At 43.2% G+C, this 20,549-nt stretch overlaps 1 protein-coding gene across 4 annotated transcripts in view; it reads right to left on the bottom strand.

Annotated features, from left to right (window-relative positions):
* The window catches only part of NUP210L (nucleoporin 210 like), a 43,472-nt gene that overhangs the window by 5,278 nt on the left and 17,645 nt on the right, over positions 1 to 20,549 (bottom strand). For 2 of the 4 annotated variants that reach the window (XM_034792362.1, XM_034792364.1), the window contains 18 exons: positions 19,913 to 20,001; positions 19,489 to 19,593; positions 16,177 to 16,278; positions 15,140 to 15,268; positions 13,771 to 13,898; positions 12,679 to 12,811; positions 11,991 to 12,053; positions 11,279 to 11,458; positions 10,257 to 10,337; positions 8,814 to 8,945; positions 8,035 to 8,193; positions 6,628 to 6,719; positions 5,140 to 5,314; positions 4,300 to 4,475; positions 3,646 to 3,866; positions 1,561 to 1,697; positions 911 to 1,037; positions 56 to 205 (listed from right to left, as the gene is read on the bottom strand). In XM_034792362.1, coding sequence (XP_034648253.1) covers positions 56 to 205; positions 911 to 1,037; positions 1,561 to 1,697; positions 3,646 to 3,866; positions 4,300 to 4,475; positions 5,140 to 5,314; positions 6,628 to 6,719; positions 8,035 to 8,193; positions 8,814 to 8,945; positions 10,257 to 10,337; positions 11,279 to 11,458; positions 11,991 to 12,053; positions 12,679 to 12,811; positions 13,771 to 13,898; positions 15,140 to 15,268; positions 16,177 to 16,278; positions 19,489 to 19,593; positions 19,913 to 20,001 — 2,379 coding nt within the window. Of the gene's footprint in view, positions 1 to 55; positions 206 to 910; positions 1,038 to 1,560; positions 1,698 to 3,645; positions 3,867 to 4,299; positions 4,476 to 5,139; positions 5,315 to 6,627; positions 6,720 to 8,034; positions 8,194 to 8,813; positions 8,946 to 10,256; positions 10,338 to 11,278; positions 11,459 to 11,990; positions 12,054 to 12,678; positions 12,812 to 13,770; positions 13,899 to 15,139; positions 15,269 to 16,176; positions 16,279 to 19,488; positions 19,594 to 19,912; positions 20,002 to 20,549 lie in introns of those variants that run through there. The other 2 variants (XM_034792363.1, XR_004648360.1) reach the window with 2 other exon arrangements.

The raw sequence follows: 20,549 nt of genomic DNA, 5'->3' as shown, positions 1-20,549 counted from the left end.
GAAAAATCCCCCCAAATCCCTGGCCCTTTCCCTTGAAAGGGGCTGGCGTGCCTACCTTTTTCAATACTGAAGTGTGACCGGACATGAAAGACTTTACTTGCTGGAATATCCAGCACAGTGCTGCTGAACTCAACTTGACATAGCAGGTGAGACTCTGGGCGAAGCAGATTAGTGATTGCATAAACCTGACTAGGGCTGCATGGGCCTAGAAGAAAGAGAACAGGAAGAATGAATGAGCTAGTATTATCACAGGTTTCAGAGTAGCATTATCACAATGGATCTTTCTATCAAGCCCAGGTGGTGAAGCTTTCTCTGGTGGCTAGATCAGCTGAGAGGCCAGTCTATCATTTCCATCCAACCTACACTTCCCAGACAGAAGATTCTTTCCCAGTAGGTCACTGACACCTACAATCATTTCAATGGCAAAGTACAAAGCTGAGTTTGAAACAGACAACATGTTTTTCTTACTTAAAACCTAGGGCTTGGAAACTGAAGTTTTTATTGACAGCATAAGAATAGGCCTTGTCTAGACAAGGCATACATTAAAAGAATTTCCTATTTTACATGAGAAAATATCCCTAATTTTGATATTCTTGGAAGGATACATAGGATGTACCAGTAATCTGTAGTCTAGCAGTTACAAAGGTTGAGCTGTAATTTCATCACATTTTAGGGTTATAAAACCTGCATAGTTTATACTGACTTTGAATAAAGTGCTAGAGGACCAGTTTATAAATTGCTTTTTACCTGCAACTCAGTTTCTCTCAAATATGAGGGCACCTACAGAAGACACACATTTGCTCTCCCATGGAACAAACACTAGAACCGAACCACCCCATTACCTGCAGCAGTTCAGTAGTTTAGGCCAAGCTGGAGGAATTTAGAAGAAGCCAGCAGTAATAGGTCTTACCTCTGAGGCTTGTTCCTGCCCTGCCTGTGGCAACGAAAACCCAGACTTCAGAAGAGTTAGGAGTATTGGTTAGGTAGCTTTTGGGACCAAGGTGGAGGCTTAATCTTGATGACCCATTGACAACTACCTAAAACATAAATCTGGGCATAAATCTGTGTTCGAAAGACTGGTATATTCATATGGACAGTGGGGAGTTTTATTGCTGTAACTATTTTTCTGCTACTGAACATTCTCCAGAACCAAGCAATGTTATTACCTTGGGGACCAGACTGCCATTCACACTCAGTCCCCCTTACACTGTCAGAGTGGTGTAAAAGAATCAAGCTTTTAGTGTCTTCTTTTTAAAGACCCTATTCACTTACTTACAGGACTGTTTTTCCTACCGAGCAACTGAATCCAGGTTTGCAAATTATCCCATGTCAAGTTACAGTAAAAACTCTGGTTTTGCAGCACCATAACAGAGTCTTCAGCCAATAGTGCTGCTTTGAGTTTCTAAGTACGGGCTGTGCATTCTTATAAACAAAAGGATTCCAGGGTAAATACAGACTAGCTGCCATGGGTGCAGCATACAAGTAATTTATGGGAAGAATTTCCTTGGCACAAGCTGTAGTAAGCTGGTCTCTCCTATAGAAGAGTGTAGCAATAAATACCTCTCGGTATGTTTTCACTATCCCTGGGATGTCATGGAAGATTGTAGCTGTCCCAGCATTCTTCACAAATGCTGCTCCACTCAAAGGGTCTGTCTCAAGAATGCCCGTGGGGGAGACTTGCCACAGCCCAGGTTCACCTATAAAGGCCAAGTCATAAACCAGATTCCTCTGGTCAGTCTCCACTTCATGAAAGGAATCACTGACTGTGCTGGGAATCGGTTTCAGACGTCACTTCCCCTATAGCACGTTCACAGAGTTCCTACGGTGTAGGCCACACTCACAGATCTTGTATTTTTAGAGCTCAAAGTGAACCTTTCAAATAGTCACACTACACAAATGCCCCCCACCCAGTGGAATACACTGAGCTAACTGTCTGCTTGATTGCAAAGGCAGACTGTAAATCATATTTACGTGAATAAAATAGAACCATAAGGCTGCAGGTTAATTTTTAGGGTCACTGAGTCAAGAGAATGCTCAGATGAGGTTTTATAGGATGCAGGAAAGGGTTTGGCATTCCTGGCAATGCTCTCTGGTTACCTTTTGTTCCTAAGACACTGTCAAAGCCTAATTTACTGGGCCGTGATGAGAAGACAGTAATAAAACTGGAGCTGCAGAAGCACTGACTATTATGTATTGAGTGAATCCTTTGTATAAAGAACACCAGTCAGTAGCCCCTGTGCAGCCTGCCCTCTTGGATGGCTGTGAAGTGCCCCACCGGTGAGTGAGGGAAAAAAGCGGAAAATAGCAGCCCTGGAATGAAAGGATGCAAAACACTCAAGGTCAGGGACAGCAAGGTTGAGCCCACACTTGAATCCTAGAGCAGCGGTTCTCAATCTTTTTCTTTCTGAGTCTTCTCCCTCCCCGACCTCCCCCCCCAACAAAAACTCTATGGCCCACCTGTGGCATAACAACTAGTTTTCTGCATCTAAAAGCCAGGCCCGGCATTAGGGTGTAGCAAGCAGGACAATTGCCCAGGGCCCCATGCCACAGGGGCCCCCCATGAAGCTAAGCTGCTCAGGCTTTGGCTTCAGCCCCGGGTGCTGGGGCTTCAGCCTTCTGCCGAGGGCCCCAGCGAGTCTAATGCTTGGCAGACCCCCTGAATCCTGCTCACGGCCCCCCAGGGGGCCCTGGACCCCTGATTGAGAACCACTGTCCTAGAGCACTGGAGAAGGGAGGAGATAGGCCAGATACTCCTTTTACTTGTACTGGTGTAAATCCGTAACAAAGCCAATGTAGGTGTAAGGAGAATCAGGTCCCTTGTCCTTTGACGGTAAGAAGCAGATACTCTCTTTTGAGGACCCACTAAAGCTGACACTTTCTGGTTCTGGGCTAGCCAGGAATTGCCAGTGGCAGCGCTTCACTGCATTAAGCTAGGCTCTTGTAGGAACAGGATTTCCACCAGACCCAACAGAGCTCCCTTTGTGCTCAATCCCAGAAACGAACCTAGTGCAGAAGTCATGCCAACACCGTTTTCCGCACGTGCAGTGGAGCCGGAGCCAGAGCCGTGCAACATGCTTCATCTCCTTCTTACTACTCGATGCCAAAATAAGCTACACAGCTCTTCCTGGTATGGCAAGCTAAAGCTGAGAGCATTTTAATATGTCCAATATTAACTCCTGGATGCCAATAGACATTCAAACTCCCATCGCTAAGCAGTTACGCATTTTACACTGGCCCTTATCCTGTCTGTCACAGAGTTAATGGAGAAATTAGAAGCCGTACCAACTTGAAATTGGACGACTTTATGAAAGTGGAATGTGTCTGGATTAGAATTTGGCCAGGACACTGGAGTGAACACCCCTCCCACAGCCACAGTTTTATGTTGCCTTCAAGTCAATACCTTCAGCTGCGCAGGGAACCCTAACGCCATGCTGGGAGACCAGTTCAGTTCCGATTCTGGGGAAGATGGTCCCCTATTAAATCCCCAGCACTGCTCCATTGTCCCTTAGTGGTCTCTCATTCAAGTATGGGCTGCCTAGCTCTGCTTAGCTTGTGAGATCTAACATGGGGACCGGAACAGGTCATGTTAACACCACAATAGATAGAGACTACAACACACCAGGAGCAGAAAAACAAAACACAAACCTTCTTGGTTTACAAGGGGGGTGCTGAAACAGATCACATCTCCTACTGCAATGGGCTTTGAGAGGTCTGGCTCAATGACATGCTCCACAGGCATGTGGATATAATCAGCCATGCCTGGGTGCTTCTCATCCCAGATTCCCAACAGCGTCACTCCTCTGTTCACAGCTTGAGCGATGTAGGTGTAATTCTTATTCCCAGGTCTGATTAGCAGCAGGTCATCTCTGAAAGCAAACAAGCCCCAGTCAAAAGAAAACCAGCAGAGCTTCGGGTGCCCAGAAGAGATAAGCAGCATATTTCAAGTATAAAAACCCCACGGCTAACATAGCCCAGTGAGTACGTGAACCAGCTTTTCACTTCTGAAGAGTTCCCTTCAATTCTGCTTTAGCCCTAGGGTAACCAGACGTCCTGATAAAATCAGGACCACGCCGATTTGTAGGTGTTTGTCCCAATATTTTGCTCCGCCAGATTTTGTTTTTGCTCTGTCGGCGAACCGCACCCCCATGTGTCCCAATATTTTCTTCCTCTCATCTGGTCACCCTATTTAGCCCTGAAGTACAGGACCTTTCACCTATCCCACCACTTGTAATACTAAAATTTTACCTGTGAGTTTCAGTTACCCTAGTCAGCTATGTGCCAACCTCCTCAGGACTGTACCTGTTCAAAGCCAGGTAAAGCTGGGTGTTCTGGGCATGGAATTTTTCCCCAATATTGTCATAGAACTGGACTGTGAGAGTAAGAGCCATCCCCAGAGGAAATGCCATCAGAGATGTGCTGCTAATGGTGTAGAGCTGGGGACTGGTACTTATCCTCAGGTATGACACTGGAGCCACCTGTAAGAGACAATGCTTCCTTTGGTTCACTTTAAAAAAATACATTAAATGTATGTCTTTCCCACTGAAACAGATTCACTTATTGTGTACAAGTGTACAAGTACATAACTACTTCAGAAGGAAGAGCACCACCTACTGAACCATCGATATCTCTTCCTGCAGCACCTAGGTTTTGCTTGGTCTCCCATCACTCAAAGCATTTAAGATTGCCCTTAAATTATCAATAGCACAGGAATCAATTAAAAAGCATACAATATATTTATGGAGAGATCATCAGCACTGTTTCTTAGCCCTTATTTTAAGCTGTAAAAAATGAAGTAACAGATAAAGATACTTTGCACTTCTGTGGGGCCTTTCACACAATGGGGTGATTTACAAACATGAAACCTCACCACACATTATCATCCCCCATTTTACAGATGGGTAAATTAAGGCTCAAAGAAGTGATGTGACTGGCCTCCAAGGTCACACTTTGAGTCAGAGGCAGTGCTGAGGCGGAACCCTGGAGATCACAAACCAGGGGACCTTACTCGCCCCTCCGAGACACTGATCCTGATACAATGAATAGTACGTGATCTCTCAGCATCAGCAGGTTTTACTGATTTGAAAAATCAGACGCGGGTGGTATTTCCTTTACTTGCAACAGTACTGGCAAATGTCTTACCCGGACCCCAGTTATGACTGTCTGGTTGACTCCAAAGAGTTCTAGAGAAGTTACTTCTAGCACTGCAGTGCCTGTCACAGTTCCTGCTCTCAGGAGTCCCTGGCCATGCTCCTCAATGACAGAAGAGTTGGGGAAACACTGCAGGATTTGAGAGCTCACAAGCACTGCCCCATCCCTAGGTCAAAAACAGAGTGAACAAACCCTCGGTTACACTCTACCAGGCTGAAAATTTGGGTCTAAATGGAGGGCAGTGAAGCTATGAGAAAACTCAGCAAGAAGGGCTTTTCTCAGACAAGCCATGTATCCAGCAGTTTCAAAACTCCCCCAGGATAGTGTGCCTCCAAGCTCTTCCAGTTCACAGCTTAATGTATTTTATTATTATTTAAATGAGGCACGAAAGTGCTAAGCCAGTGGTTCAGTGACAGCACCACCTGTTCATTTACAAGAGATCAGAGTTTGGGCCCCAAACTCCATCTCATTCCCTATGCTGAGAGACTGAGAGTAGGAGGAAGGCACAATATTCTCCAGATGGTCAGACCCCGCTCTGCTCAGGGTCACTCAGATATGTTGCACATTTGAGGGTGGTAGGGTATCAGAGGATACCCCTCAGAAAAGTGCATATTATATTCCCAACAGAAAAGAACATTTCTGGGAGTGTGCATAATCTAAGAACCACAAAAACTACCACCCCAGAGATAAGCATTTGCAGTTATCCAACAGTTCATTTCTTCCACTGAGGGTAGAGCTCAGCCTGGTCTCAATCCTCATTGGATAAAATTCATCCGTGCGCTGGGGGATAGCACGCGGCCGTGGAACACTTACATTTCACTTCAGCCCTTCTGTGCAAGGCTTGAGTTTCATTTAATATGCACAAGGTATGGCTTTAAAGACTAATGTTCAGGCAATTTCAGAGACAGAGCATGCCCAAAAGTGGTCTCCCATGCAACAGAATTCTGCAAATCGGTGCAGCTCTTGGAAAGAAGATAAAAAGTTGACTGCAATGCAGAGAGACGGACAGCTCCCTGGATTGAAAGGAAGAACACGTGCTGTAAACTGGTGGTGCCCAACCTTATTACATAGGAGGGCCACATAAACCTTGTGTGGGCCAAACAGATTCTACATATTTTGGGGGTTGAACTAGATGACCTCCTGAGGTCCCTTCCAACCCTGACATTCTATGTTTTTAATGTCACCTGTATCGATTTATCTTTTAAGTTCAGGTTGTTTTGTACGTATTTAGATAGACGTAACCTATGTCCAATATTGTCTATTTACACAACTGTGTAAACTAAATGATGTAAACATGATGCCAAAACGCTAATGAATCAGCTGTTAGTATTTTGTGTTGAAGCAGGCTACGGGCTTTATGAAATGCTCTGGTGGGTCACATATGACCCACGGGACATAGGTTGTGCACACCCCTGCTATAAACTGTTTCTCTCTCCTATATTTCCTGGGTTCAGAATGGAATGTCTTTTCTTTGTTTACCTGTTTGTATACAGCTTGAGCTGAGAGTTTGTGGACATCAGAATCTGCTCTGCAGGGCACTCAGGAGAGAAAAGTAGAAGCTTATCGAACACCTGTAGGAACAGAACAAATCATTTTATAAAGAGAAATTCAGAAAAATACATCTGGGTTAAATTAAATAGCAGGTACTTTTAGAACCAACCAATGAAAGAAAATGCTTTATCACATAGCATGTGATCATCCTGTGGAACTCCTTCCCACAGGGGATCAGAGATTAGATGTTGTGACTAAAACGTAGAGATTGGATAATTTTCTATCCATAACTTTATACGTGACATAGTAGGGTTTAACACATTTTTTAAGTTTGTGAATGCAAGCTGACTGCTGTCCGACAGAATCCACCACCATCCATATGTACGGTAGAGAACAACAGGACTGGAACATATGGATTTTTCCCCTCCCTTCTTACTCCTAGAGCATCAGGTCTGAGTCACTGCCAAAGACAGAATACAAAAAGTCAATTGACCAATAACATGATCCAGTATGACAAATCCTATGTTTCCATGTAGGCTGGTCAATAAGAAACCAGAAGAAAGCCCCTCAATATGGGGGTGGAAATGATAATGACTGCCTGGATAGCAATGCACAGTGCTCATCAGCAGAGAAAAGCACTTGTATTGTTGGGAATCTTTTCACACAAGGAATATACAAATACAAAACATAGTAAGAAAGTTCTGAAAGAAACAACTAAGCATTCAACATGCATTTCCAGCGGCTGTTATGGGAGCTGTACGGTTAAAGCTCTTCAAATTGCATGGAAATGAGGAACTTTCTCCTGCTTACTGGCTGATATTTGCTTTTATTCTGAAAATGCCAAGACTGTTTGGCTCCAGGCTCGAGAGCAGTCACTGAAACTGCCGCTGTGCAGGGGGTGAGGATTAATATTCCAAAGGCTTCAAGAGGCAAATCTAAATGAAAATCCACAAAATCCATATCAGAAGTGTGGGCTGGACATTTAATGTGGACAGGCCAGCTCATTAACAGACTCTCCCTTGCTTTGCAGCTGAAACAACACTGCAGGTGGGGGGGGGGGGGGGCTGGAGTTACACACAATCTATATTCACCCCATGGGCAGCATGAATGAAGTCACCACTAACCAAGAGTATCAGTTAGCAAGAAATACAGAGACATGCAGAGAAGGGTTTACACATCCCTGTGCACACTGTGACCACAATACATCTTTTGTGATGCACCTGTCCATGCACAGCCCACAGCGTACGCCTATCCATGACACACCTGCCAGCCTGACTTCGTATCTTGCCTAGGCTTCGTTTCCGTTTTCCTCCTTGGTTCAGATATGAAATCCTGTCTTCTACCTCTTCCCATGAAAGTAAGAGATCCCACTTGGAGTGACCAGGGGAAACTTACCAATATTTGTACTTCATCTGAAAGTTCAGCCATGTTTCCTTCAAACTGACCAGCGGATACATTCAGACATTGCACTGTCACTTTAATACTGGTTCTCCCAGCCGCCTTAGTATGTACAACCATAGCAAAGTTATTCTCAGGTACAACCTGCAGGGAAACCTGACAGAGAGATGGTAGGGTTGTCATTACAGGCTGCTCAGGCCTTTCTGATCAACTGTTCATTTATAGTAAAGGAAAAATGCAGAACGATGCCATATGTGGGGTTCAAGAGGTCATTTTTTCCTTGCATTTTCTTCTTTATGATGAGAGATGCTATTCTAGATAGAATGGTCAATGAGCAACTCCCTCAAGAGCCTAGTACTGATCCTCTCAAGATATACAAAGTTCAGCATCCAGTTCGGTGCAGCTCCAGCTGGCTCTGCTTGAACAAGGAGCCTGCTAAAGACAGTCTCTGCCCCGAGGAGTTCACAGTCTGAAACATGCACACAGCAGACATAGTATAAGGAAGTTTAAGGCAAAGTCACTGCAGAGGTCACTGTTCAAAGGCTTGTGTAGAAGACTTTGTGAAAGGCTTTGTCGATTTCGAGGAAGGACTAGGAGGAGGAAGGGGAGGTCACTTGGGGTGGCAGGGATGCTGGCACTCAAGCCATATGGTCTGCAAAGCAGTGCTAATCTGCCCAGCAAGGAATTCTAATGCAGCTTGCCTTATCCCCTGATGCCTTTAGCCACCACCTGCCATGCAGTGGGCTTTAATTGCGTTCGTGTGGACAGCTCCGTACCTCTGAGTGTCGGGGGAGAAGGTCCAGAACATCCCGTTTACTCATTGACCAATGGAATATCAGCCCTGGGTTGGCATTACCAAAGGAAAATGGAGTCAGAGTGCTGGTCAGCCCCATGACATAAACAGGCATCTGCAAAGTAAAAATACTGTCACCATGGGAACTCAGGGTACTGCTGATGTTTCCTACACTACAGTTTGGGCATCTAAGTGTAATTCTGTAGGGAACAGCTTCCATACGAGGAGAGAGTAAAAAAACTGGGACTGTTCAGCTTAGAAAAGAGCCGACTAAGGGGGGGGAGGCACGACAGAGGTCTATAAAATCATGACTGGTGTGGAGAAAGTGACTAGGGAAGTATTATTTATCCCTTCACATAACACAATAATTCAATAAATGCCCTGTTCTGTTCATTCCCTCTGAAACATTTGGAACCAGCCACTGCTGGAACACTGGGCTACATGGACCACTGGTCTGACCCAGTATGGCCGTTCTTATGAACAGCAGACAAAGAAATTAATAGGACACAGACTATGAGGAGTTACCAGCATGGTGATACAAGAAATGAATTGTAAACTCTTCAAAAATAGTTAGCGTTTGTATTATGTGTCATGAATGTGTTACCAACAGCATATTCTCTGAAGTCCCTTAACATTACTGTAAAACATACAAACAACCTTGCTAAATGCCTGGCCCTAGAGAAAATATCACAACCCCTTCCTACAGTGGCATATACTAGTGTGCAGAAGACCCAAACTCAGTCCCCCACTCCCTGGACTGATGGGAGGAGCTGTGTATGCAAGTAGAGCAAGCATATTCTACCTGGAGATACACAGATCTTCGGCAGCAGCCAAGCAGTTCACCTTTTCAGTGTACATTCCATGCTGTCCTGCACAGAACTTCCTTCTCACTTATACACACAAAGCATTTGAGAGCCCTTCTAAATTCCAAGTCTGAGAAAGTTTCAGAAACTATCTTACAACAGTGGACTAGATGCATGATGCTCCACTAGCACAGTTTCTTGAGGCATTTGTGACTGATATTCCAGGCTCCCTCTCTCCACTTTAATGCTATGTCTCTGCTGGGCCTTAGTGCACTGTCATTTTCCAGCTCCCATTCAGTGGAGCACAGAGCTCTAACCCACGGTAGGACTTAGGTTGCTTATCACTGTGAGAATGGGGTTTGGAGCAATCCAGGTTTGAGCATACACAGTAGAACAAGAGTCAGCTAAAGTCTCCATTTGGTAAATTGGTGCCATTTGCTTGAGACGGTTGGAAGTTACTGGCCTAGATGACTAAAGAAGTCCGTTTTCAGTTACTACATCACTTTAGTAAACCCTATCTCAGGATTTTCAGCACTGCTTGGATTTATAACTCCAGATAGAGCTAGAAAGTCGGTCACTACTTGCAGGTCACCGTGGTTTCCAATATTAGCTACAGCACTAACCTTGGTGGCTGTTATAAGCCTAGTGGCAGGTGCATGAATTCTTACTGCTCTCAGCTGAACTACTTCCAATTCCACTTGATCCTGCAATATAAGACAAGTAACATGCTTTGAGATATAGGAGTAAAACGGACAGACTGGGGACCTACATTCAAAATAAACAGTATTCAGAGTAACAGCCGTGTTAGTCTGTATCCGCAAAAAGAACAGGAGTACTTGTGGCACCTTAGAGACTAACAAATTTATTAGAGCATAAGCTTTCGTGGACTACAGCCCACTTCTTCGGATGCACATAGAATGCTCCTCAATATATGTTCCATTCTATATGCATCTGAAGAAGTGGGCTGTAGTCCACGAAAGCTTATGCTCTAATAAATTTGTTAGTCTCTAAGGTGCCACAAATACTCCTGTTCTTCTTTTTAAAATAAACAGTGTGTAGGCTGTGTAGGGGCTCAGCTGGTAGCTTTAAAGGAGAACTAGATTTGCATGCAGTCCCAGAGGTTAGCAGAACTGTACAAGTGACAGTCCCTAAAAACATTAAGCAAACATGGCACTATGGCCACCAACACAGAGGCTGCAGCAGCTTATTTGCTAGCCAAGCAGGGAAAGTTTCTGGTTGGCTATTTGATGCCCCATTGCTTTCTCCCGTGAATTAAACATTTATTTTGTTTCAACAATGCACTTCCCATGGAGGGTGCAAAAAAAGCAAGAAACACAGAGATGTAGGAGCTGATGCCACTTCGTCAATCATTTCTCCCTCCGACAGGCAAAGGCCTGATCTCTCATTTCAAATATAAAACCAAAGAACAATGCACCTACAGTAACCTTTACTTCTGTCTAGGCACAGCATGCATATAGCATGGGGTCTTGGGGGTGATGGGAGTTTTGTCCAACCAAGGATTTCAGGATCAGTTCCACTGAGATGCCCAAACCCACCTGCAGATGTGCTTCCTCTGCAGAGGCCAGTGCAAGGGAAATAAATCAGAGAAACAAATAAGGAATTACAAAACAAGATAGGAAGATACCTTTGAGAAAACTATTACTTTTCCTGTGTCTTCACTGACCGCCTGAATGGTACCCTGTATTATGGCTGTTCCAACTGCCTTAGCCATCACCTGGCCCAGCCTGTTAACTACAGCCACAGTCTGGTTACTGATAGAGAAGTGAATGATGGACTGTGGCTGTGGGCCACCTTCTGACATCACCTGCAATATATTTAAACAACAGGAAACTGTAGCCTCAGAAAATGAGGTAAACTCAACTGAACCACGTGCCAGATCTGCGCTTTTCCTTGTCCACAAACAGAAAGCGTATCACATATTGGAAACAAACCATGCAGTGTCTCTTCCCCGGCTTCTCAAGTGAGTGCGTCAGATACACCGCACAGTGCAAATAAATGTAAAGAAACAGGAGAAGCTAGCCTGGAAATGATCTGGAGCGGAGAGTCTGAGAGGGCGGGGAAGAGAAGGCCAAACATAACTGATGTCATTTTGACTTCTACTGCTTAGGAAAGAGTGGGGAAGGTTAAGTGAGGAAGAGGTAGCAAAGTAGGAAATAGACATAGGACTAGTAATAGGCTATAGAGCCTTTACCGCCTGTTCTATCAGACACTTTGTACTCTTTTAATATGGCAGGGGGAGGGAGGGAGGGAAAGGCAGGAAGGAAGAAAGAAAGAGGCAAAGGGGACGGGGTAAGTCTCATTTGTCTCTGGAAGAACTAACAGACTTTAAAGCTCACCTGCCTCATGTTGTGTGGAATGAGGGTCATTTCCTCTGGGAGGAGTTTGAACGGAGGAAAGACCTGGCAAAGGGAAAAGGCGGGAAACTTTTCTGCTGCAGGATTTCTTTTTAAAAGACAAACCGTTAATATTAAAAATACTCCTTGCTTAGTGGTGCACTACATGGCACCAGGCCAGTCTGCACTTAGTCTTGAAGTGCCACAGAAATTCTACCACCGCTGCCAACAAAAAACCTCACAAGAGCTAAAATTACTTATAGTTTAGAGACCAACGAGATTGATGGTAGCTCAGTATCTGAATTCTTTGCTACAGCATAAAAAATAAATCACATGTGCATTTCTCTAAACTGATTATGCCACATCCTTTTGAGATCTCTATAACAGAGAATGGGACTCCCAGTTAGCAAACACCCTCTGTTTTATTAATATCAGGACTACACAGATTTTTACAAGGAAAATGGGATAATTTGGTAAAATATACAAATAGCAGCAAGTTGCCCTTACAGGAAATCTGTGATTTCTTATAAGACCTTTCCATTCTTTTATGACTGTCAAACCCATCTAAACTCCAAGCTTTTTTAGGCCAACATTATCCAAGTGTTTTTTTCACTGCATTTTGAAGGAAATGATTCTACACCAAGAGAGAAACATCTGAAGGTAGGCAGGCACAAATGGTGAGCATTCTTACTTCAACCTTCCGAGGAGCAGAAGTGAATTTTCTTCCCATCTTGTCCCAGGCTGTAGCCACCAAAGTTGTCTGTCCTATTGCGACAGCTCGGAGTACATAGACTTCAGAGTATTCACCCACTTCCTCCATCAGCCTGCAAAGATACTTAACAGTTATTTCACGTTTCCCAGCTTGCATTAAAATCATATGATGCTGGGGACAGAAAATGCCTTTAACTAGTGGATGAGTTTAAAATGAGTCTCTAATACCGAGGTTTGTGTTTCTAGACAGCCAACACAGTCCTAGACTTATGTTCCACAAAGCTCTGAGTGGCATAATTCACAATCTGTGATAGTTGTGGGAATGTCTGTGGCTGTATTCAATCATGTTAATGCTCTGGAATCTATATTTTCCAGGGAAATTAATGTTTCTTTCCTCATGCACACAACATTTTTGTCCTGCTGTGGCAAGGTTTAAGTTATATAATCCATTTTCTCTGACATCATTGCTGAATACTAAGATATTTGTAAGTAAGTACATATATTTTCATCTGCCTCCACAGTAAGCAAGCAGTACAGTATTAAGATAATAAAGGGATTCCAAGCTATTTCAATCAAAAGAGCTATACATTTATGGACTAACCATGCCAGAAATAAACAATGTAAACATATTTAGTACACAGCTATATTTTTCTGTGGCAAGGGGATTCTGTGGCAGTGTAGAAAACCGAGTGATGGGAATGGAGATAACACTTTGCCTTCTGCATCGCTTTTCATTGAGGAGCTACACTGAGAGGTTTACAAATATGAATTAAGCCTGGCGACCTACCCTATAAGGTACTTATGTATGATCCCCACTTTACAGAAGATAAAACCTCAGACATGGGGAGGTGAAGTGACTTTCTCAAGACCACACACGTTGGGACAGTGACATGACTGGAGATAGAATGAAGGAGTTTGGACATCTAGTCACCACAACACTCCTTTAGCCAGGGGATGGATAGGGTGCTGGATTTTGCTTTGTAGTAATCAGTTTTATTTTGCAGTAGAGGATGGATACTCTCAGCTGCTATTTGCAGTGGAAATGCACCAGGATGCCTACTGTAGTACTCACATAAGTGTAACAATAGCAGATGCTGCCTGTAGTTTGAGCTTCATGTACTTGAAATATTTACTCCTGAATGGATGTCGATGAAAACCGAGGACTCGCACGCTGACTAGGACAGATTTGCCAATCTCGATCTAGGTAAAAAGAGCACTTTTACCATTTTTGGCAGGGTCTCTGTACCTATGCCTAACCTTGGATGGGCTGCAAAGGGACACCACCAACCTTACCTCTCTTAAGTTCTCCTTCCTACCTGCAGAGAGATACTCACATAGGCAGGACATTCAAGAGGATGCAGGCAGGCTCCCTCTTCTTTCAGTGTCACTTCTTCATCAGAAATAGAGAATTGTTGTTGTTAAAATTAGAGGCTCATCTCTTCTAAGAGCTGCTGTGGGGCTGCCAGAATGTATGGCAGCCCCTACAGTATGAGGCAGGGATTCACACTGGGTCTCCCATTGTGTAGCAAGTGACACTATTGCTGGGACACTGAATGGCCTTAAATACATTTTTTAACCCAGGTAAATTAAGATTTCACATTAATAAAATGTGAAAAAAAAAACCAAAAGACTGGCCTGGTCCTTCTACAGCAGTATGATTTAGTGCCAAAAACAAACCTCTGAAGTGGATGCAAGATGTCATGGTTTATCACCTAGCTAAGACACTCCATTCAATCTTCAACATAAGCCCCTTGCAGCTCAGTTCCAGAAGAAGTTGCTTACTCCCCCAGGGAAGAAGAGAAGAGTAGATACTAGGGCAGGAGTGGGTAGCGTCTAACCAAGTATTGAAGAAAAAACACAACTTCTCTTGCAGTCCTGTGGACAAATCTTGCACCAAGTGCACCAAGCCCAGCTATGTGGCTCATGTGAAATATCTCTGCCCCACAAGATTTGAAGAAAGAATCGTAAGACTTATAGAACCAACGTGTAACTCTCATATTTTTGAAGCCTCAAACTCTCTAAACTACCACCCACGATAGTTAAGAGTCTATCTTCGTTACTAAGCAACCTAGAGAGAGATGCGTTTCTTCAGGATGATGAATGCATGTTGTGCAGTCACATACTTTGTCCTTGGGAGCCAACAGTATATTGGAACAGACAAGAATCCTGTTCTTGGATGCCTAGATGAAAGGCTGCCACACTAACGATGTCTCTTGTATTTAAAAAGATACCTTCATACAGATTTCTCTAACAGTGTGAAAATAAAACAAATATCTTTTGAAAGGAAAATTACTTCATAGATGGCTCAATACAATGCAAAAACAAACAAACAAAAACAAACAAACAAACGTGTGAACGGAAATAAGAACAAACAAAAAAATATCACATCCCAGCAGGCTAGGTTTTTTACAGACATTTGAGTTTCCCTGAGATTGTCTCACCTTGTCAATGAGATCCACCTCCAACTCGTGCATATCAGACACATGTATATAGACTGTAGCTGGTCCCAGAAATGCCAGACAGAGATCGTAGACCTCCAGGGTTAGAGATCCAGGATGCAAAGGGATGATCTACAAGGAAAGTGAGGAGGTATTAGCCATACTATCTGCAGTGGATACCGATTTCATTTGCATCTCTGTCACCAAAAAGCTAAAGCTAACTTGTAAAAGTGACCAAGTTTGGCATTCTGCTGAAAAGTCATTGTTCAAACAACCATGTAAACAAAGAGGAAAAACCTCTGTTAGGGTCAACCAGAAGCCATCACAGGACTGTTCCTATAGCACAGTTCCTAGAGCATTGTGTCCAGTCTAGTTTTAAATGTCTCAACTCATGGTGTTTTCACCACTTTCCTTGGAAATTATTCAACAGTCCAGAAGGTCAGACAGTCAGGATGTTTCTTCCTGATATTCAGGCTAAATTTCTCTCTACAGGAAAGCAAACCTGACTCAAGTGTGATTTCTGACTCTGCTGCTCACTCATGCCTCTGGGCCCGTTAGCACCAAATAGTATATTGTATTATATTTACTGTTACAGGAAATAGCAGCCAGGAAAACTACAGGAGAGAATTAATTTTGATTGAGCAACTATAATGGTTGAAAGTGTCACCCTATACAGGATCTGGAAGTCAGCCAAGTCCCTACCCATATAATAAAACCCAAAAGGTAAATAAAATCTATACACAGTAGCTGATACAGTGTATTTTGTGCCATTTGGTGACAGGCATACTTTAATCCACTATTCTAATATTTTCTCTTATTAAGAAATCTAGTCTAACAAATATCTGGCCCACTTTACACACATGCTGGCAATAAAGTAATTCAGCGTGTTAAAGTGAACTGCATAAACAGTTCTGAAGGTAAAAAGAAATGAGAGATGGAAAGTAAGAAAAAATATCTATTTCTTTCCTGGAGGGTGAATCTCACTGTGAGATTTTGAACCCAGGCTTTTCTCCAGGGGAAAACACCTTGAATGTGCTCACCTCGATGGCACTCTCTGCTTCTAGGTATGTAGTGTTTACAATCTCCTCTTTGCTGCTGTTGACCAAGAAGTACCCAGATCCTTCCACTAGATCAAATATTTCCTAGAATGGTACAGAAAAATGAATAAAATCCCAGGGCACTCACTCCTCTACCAACTCAGAGTGCTGGCTCACTGACGTAGGGGTTTAAATCCTGCAGGCCTCACTCAGCTTTTACTCAGTCTCCAAAGGGATTTTTAGCCCAAGTAAGATTGAAAATTGCAAGCTGCATGAAAGATTTTCAAAACACTGTAAGAAAGGCTCAAATTACAGGTATACCCCAACTAAAAAAAAACAAAACAGTAAGACCACCAAAAAAATGCCACCGTGGCTAAACAGCAGAGTAAAAGAAGGGATTAGAGGAAAAAACCACTTCTTTTAAAAATTGGAAGTCAAAGCCTACTGAGGAAAACAGAACGGAACATACACTCTGGCACATCAAGTGTAAAGGAATACTTAGGCCAAAAAAGAATTTGAAGAGAAATTAGCAAAAGACACAAAAACGAACAGCAAAATTTCTTTTACGTACATCAGAACCAGGAAGGCCACTGGATGGTAAAGGAGCACTGAAGGAAGACAAGGCCACTGCAGAGAAGCTAAATGAATTCTTTGCATCAGTCTTCACAGTAGAGGATGAGAGGAAGATTCCCACACCTGATCTATTCTTTTTATGTGACAAATCAGAGGGTCGTCCCAGATTGAGATGTCAATAAAAGAAGATTTTGGAACAAATTGATAAATTAAACAGGAATAAAAGTCACCAGGACCAGATGGTATTCACTCAAGAGTTCTGAAGGAACTCAAATATGAAATTGCAGAACTACTAACTGTGGTATGTAACTTACCGTTTAAATCAACCTCTTTACCAGATGACTGGAGGTTAACTAATGTAACACTGACTTTTAAAAAGGCTCCAGAAACGATCCTGGCAATTACAGGCCAGTGAGCCTAACTTCAGTACCAGGGAAACTGGTTGAAACCGTAGTAAAGAACAAAATTATCAGACACATAGATGAACATGATTTGTTGGGGAAAAATCAACACGACTTCTGTAAAGGGAAATCATGCCTCACCACTCTATTAGAATTCTTTGAGGGGTCAACAAACATGGACAAGGGTGATCTAGTTGATAAAATGAACTTGGACTTTCAGAAAGCCTTTGACAAGGTCCTCGCCAAAGGCTCTTAAGCAAAACACACAGTCATGAGATAAAAAAGGTCTGATCAATAACTGGTTAAAAGATAGGAAATAAAGGTTAAGAATAAATGGTCAGTTTTCACAGTGGACAGAGGTAAATAGCAGGGTTCTCCAAGGATCAGTACTTGGACGAGTGCTATTCAACATACTCATAAATGATCTGGAAAAAGGGGTAAGCAGTGAGGTGGCCAAGTTTGCAGATGATACAAAAATTACCAAACACAGTTAAGTCCAGAGCTGACTGCAAAGAGTTACAAATGGATCTCACTAAATTGGGTGACTGGGCAACAAAATGGCAGATGAAATTCCATGTTAAGTAATGCACATTGGAAAACATGATCCCAAGTACACATACAAAGTGATGAGGTCTAAATGAGCTATTACTGCTCAAGAAAGAGACTGTGGAGTCATTCTGGATAGTCCTCTGAAAAATCTGCTCATTCTGCAGCAGCAGTCAAAAAAACGGACAGAATGTTAGGCACCACAGGAAAGGGACAAATACCAAGACAGAAAATACCATATGCCACTATATAAACCCATGTTACCCTCACATTTTGAATACTGCCTGCAGTTCTGGTCACCCCATCTCAAAAATCATATAACTGGAATTGAAAATAAATATTGAATTGGAAAAAGTGAAGAGAAGGGCAGCAAAACTGAATAGGGGTATGGAACAGCTTCCATTTGAGGAGAGATTAAAAAGACGGGGACTGTTCAGCCTAGAAAAGAGACGACTAAGATGGCGTATGACAGAGGGCTGTAAATCATGAATGGAGTGGAGAAAGTGAAGAGGGAAGTGTTATTTACCCCTTCACATAACACAAGAACCAGGTATCAGAGGGGATAGTAGCCGTGTTAGTCTGAATCTGTAAAAAGCAACAGAGGGTCCTGTGGCACCTTTGAGACTAACAGAAGTATTGGGAGCATAAGCTTTCGTGGGTAAGAACCTGACTTCTTCAGATGCAAGTACCAGGGGCCACCCAATGAAATTAACAGGCAACAGATTTAAAAAAACATAAGGAAATACTTCTTCACATAACACACAGTCAACTTGTGGAACTCGTTGCCAGGGGATGTTGCGAAGCCCAAAAGTAGAAGTGGATTCAAAAAAGAATGAGATAAGTTTATGGGGGTAGGTCCATCAATGGCGATTAGCCAAAATGGCCAGGGACGCAACCCCATGCTCCAGTGTCCCTAAACCTCTAACAGCCAGAAGCTGGGACTATATGTCAGGGGATGGATCACTCAATAAATTGTCCTCTTCTGATCATTCCCTGTGAAGCATCAGGCACTGGAAGACAGGACACAGGGCTAGACGGACCACTGGTCTGACCAGTCTGGCCATTGTTATGTTCTTATGAGTAAAAACCGAGTAAAGACTTCAAATTTGGCCCTAGGTGATTAGGTGATCAAGAACAGCCAGCTCTAATACACAAAGTCATGATTCCCCTGCTCCCCTACAAAGCAAGGAACTCAAGGGCATCAGCTAATACCATGTATCCAATTAAAATAATTGTGAATGGTCCAGCCTGGGGGTTAGTGCTTTGGATTTTCAAATGGAAAACCCAAGATTGATTTCCCATCACTCACTGGCCAGTGGGCAGGGATTGGGAGTGCTACAGAGACACTCAACAGAAGGATGTCTTAAGGCAATGAACAGTGATTCCTCCACTAATTGCACTGTCTCTTCAGTTTCACTGAAACAGGACAGGCCTCATTAAGTGTATTGTGAAGAATACTTGCAGATCATCTCTCTTAACACTCATCTGGAACAATGGCCTTCTTTTCAGAAGCACTGCTACCTTTGAACATAGGCAGCACTTGCAGTCCAACACCACACTGTATTTTCATTTCATTGAGCAGAAAGGGAGAGATCAAAGAGGTTATCATTCCATGAAGCGATGAGCAGTTATACAACAGATGGGCATGAGTTTTATGCAGGGACACAGTCACTGTCCTCCAAATGTTCATGAAGGCAGTTGAGGGGGGAAAAAAAAAATCTACTGATGGTAAAATGCTGCTTAATATACCAAAGACTTATGTGATATAGTGTAGCCATACTAATAACGTTCTTACCTTCACAGCAGGATGATTATAGATAGTGGCATTGTCTGGCACCACTGTCACATCCTCTACCAGTAACAACTCCACAGTCGTGGAGGTAGGCAAGTTAGATACTTCCTAAATATGCAACCAAAACCAGAGAGAAGTGACGTTAGTATTCCCTCTAGTCACAAAACCCCAAACCTTCTCTTTCGCAGAAGGAACTGATGATTGCTGTGGCAGTGCACTAGCACTTCTCCTAACTGGCTGGGATGGCAGAAATAGGACTTTCCTCTTGAAAGAGGACAAAACCCAGTATTCAATCCTGAAGATACAATTATCTGCACAATCCTAACCTACTCAGCTCAATTTATCAGTAGACTACAACAGTTTGCTAGACAGATCAGTTAGAGATTAAGCAATCCATACTATGCCCAAAATGGCCTCTTCCACTCACTCTTGGACTGCCTCTTTCTGAATACTTCACAAAGCTGACTCCAATCAGAATAGTCCCTTTGATGCGGTGCACCTCCAGGAGCTGATGCCCTATAAGCAACAGAGAACAGATATTTCACTGGAAACAAGAGATGGAAAACAAACAAAAACAGCAATTCCACCTTCAACTAGGAATAAGAGTGAGCAGGATGCAATATTTGCAAATGAGGTTCATGAGCAATAATTTCAGTGTTAAGAATTGTTAGCAATTAATTAATTGTTAGAAATCTGCTTGAATCGTTCTTTGACAGCTCCCTTGTGTTATCCGTTTAAAAACACACATCTATAATCCATTACCCATGCTATGGCACTTTTAAAGGCTGTAACAGAGTAGCAGTGTTCGTCTGACATACCCCACCCACCCTGGAAGCAGGACGAAATTCTGTTGGGAAAGGGTTAAGTGAGTGCTGCTGACTAAGGCAGGTGGCTTGTTACTCCACTTGCAGATGTAATGGAACTGGGACTGGCTCGCTAAAGAAATGCTCTAGCGCAGGGGTGAGCAAACGTTTTGGCCCGAGGGCCACATCTGGGTATGAAAAGTGTATGGCAGGCCATGAATGCTCACCAAATTGGAGGTTGGGGTGCAAGATGGGGTGAGG

Source organism: Trachemys scripta, chromosome 16, assembly GCF_013100865.1.
Source record: "Trachemys scripta elegans isolate TJP31775 chromosome 16, CAS_Tse_1.0, whole genome shotgun sequence".
NCBI classification, from domain to species: Eukaryota; Metazoa; Chordata; order Testudines; family Emydidae; genus Trachemys; species Trachemys scripta.
Note: the sequence above shows the minus strand (reverse complement) of the source record. Positions and strands in the feature narration are given on the sequence as shown.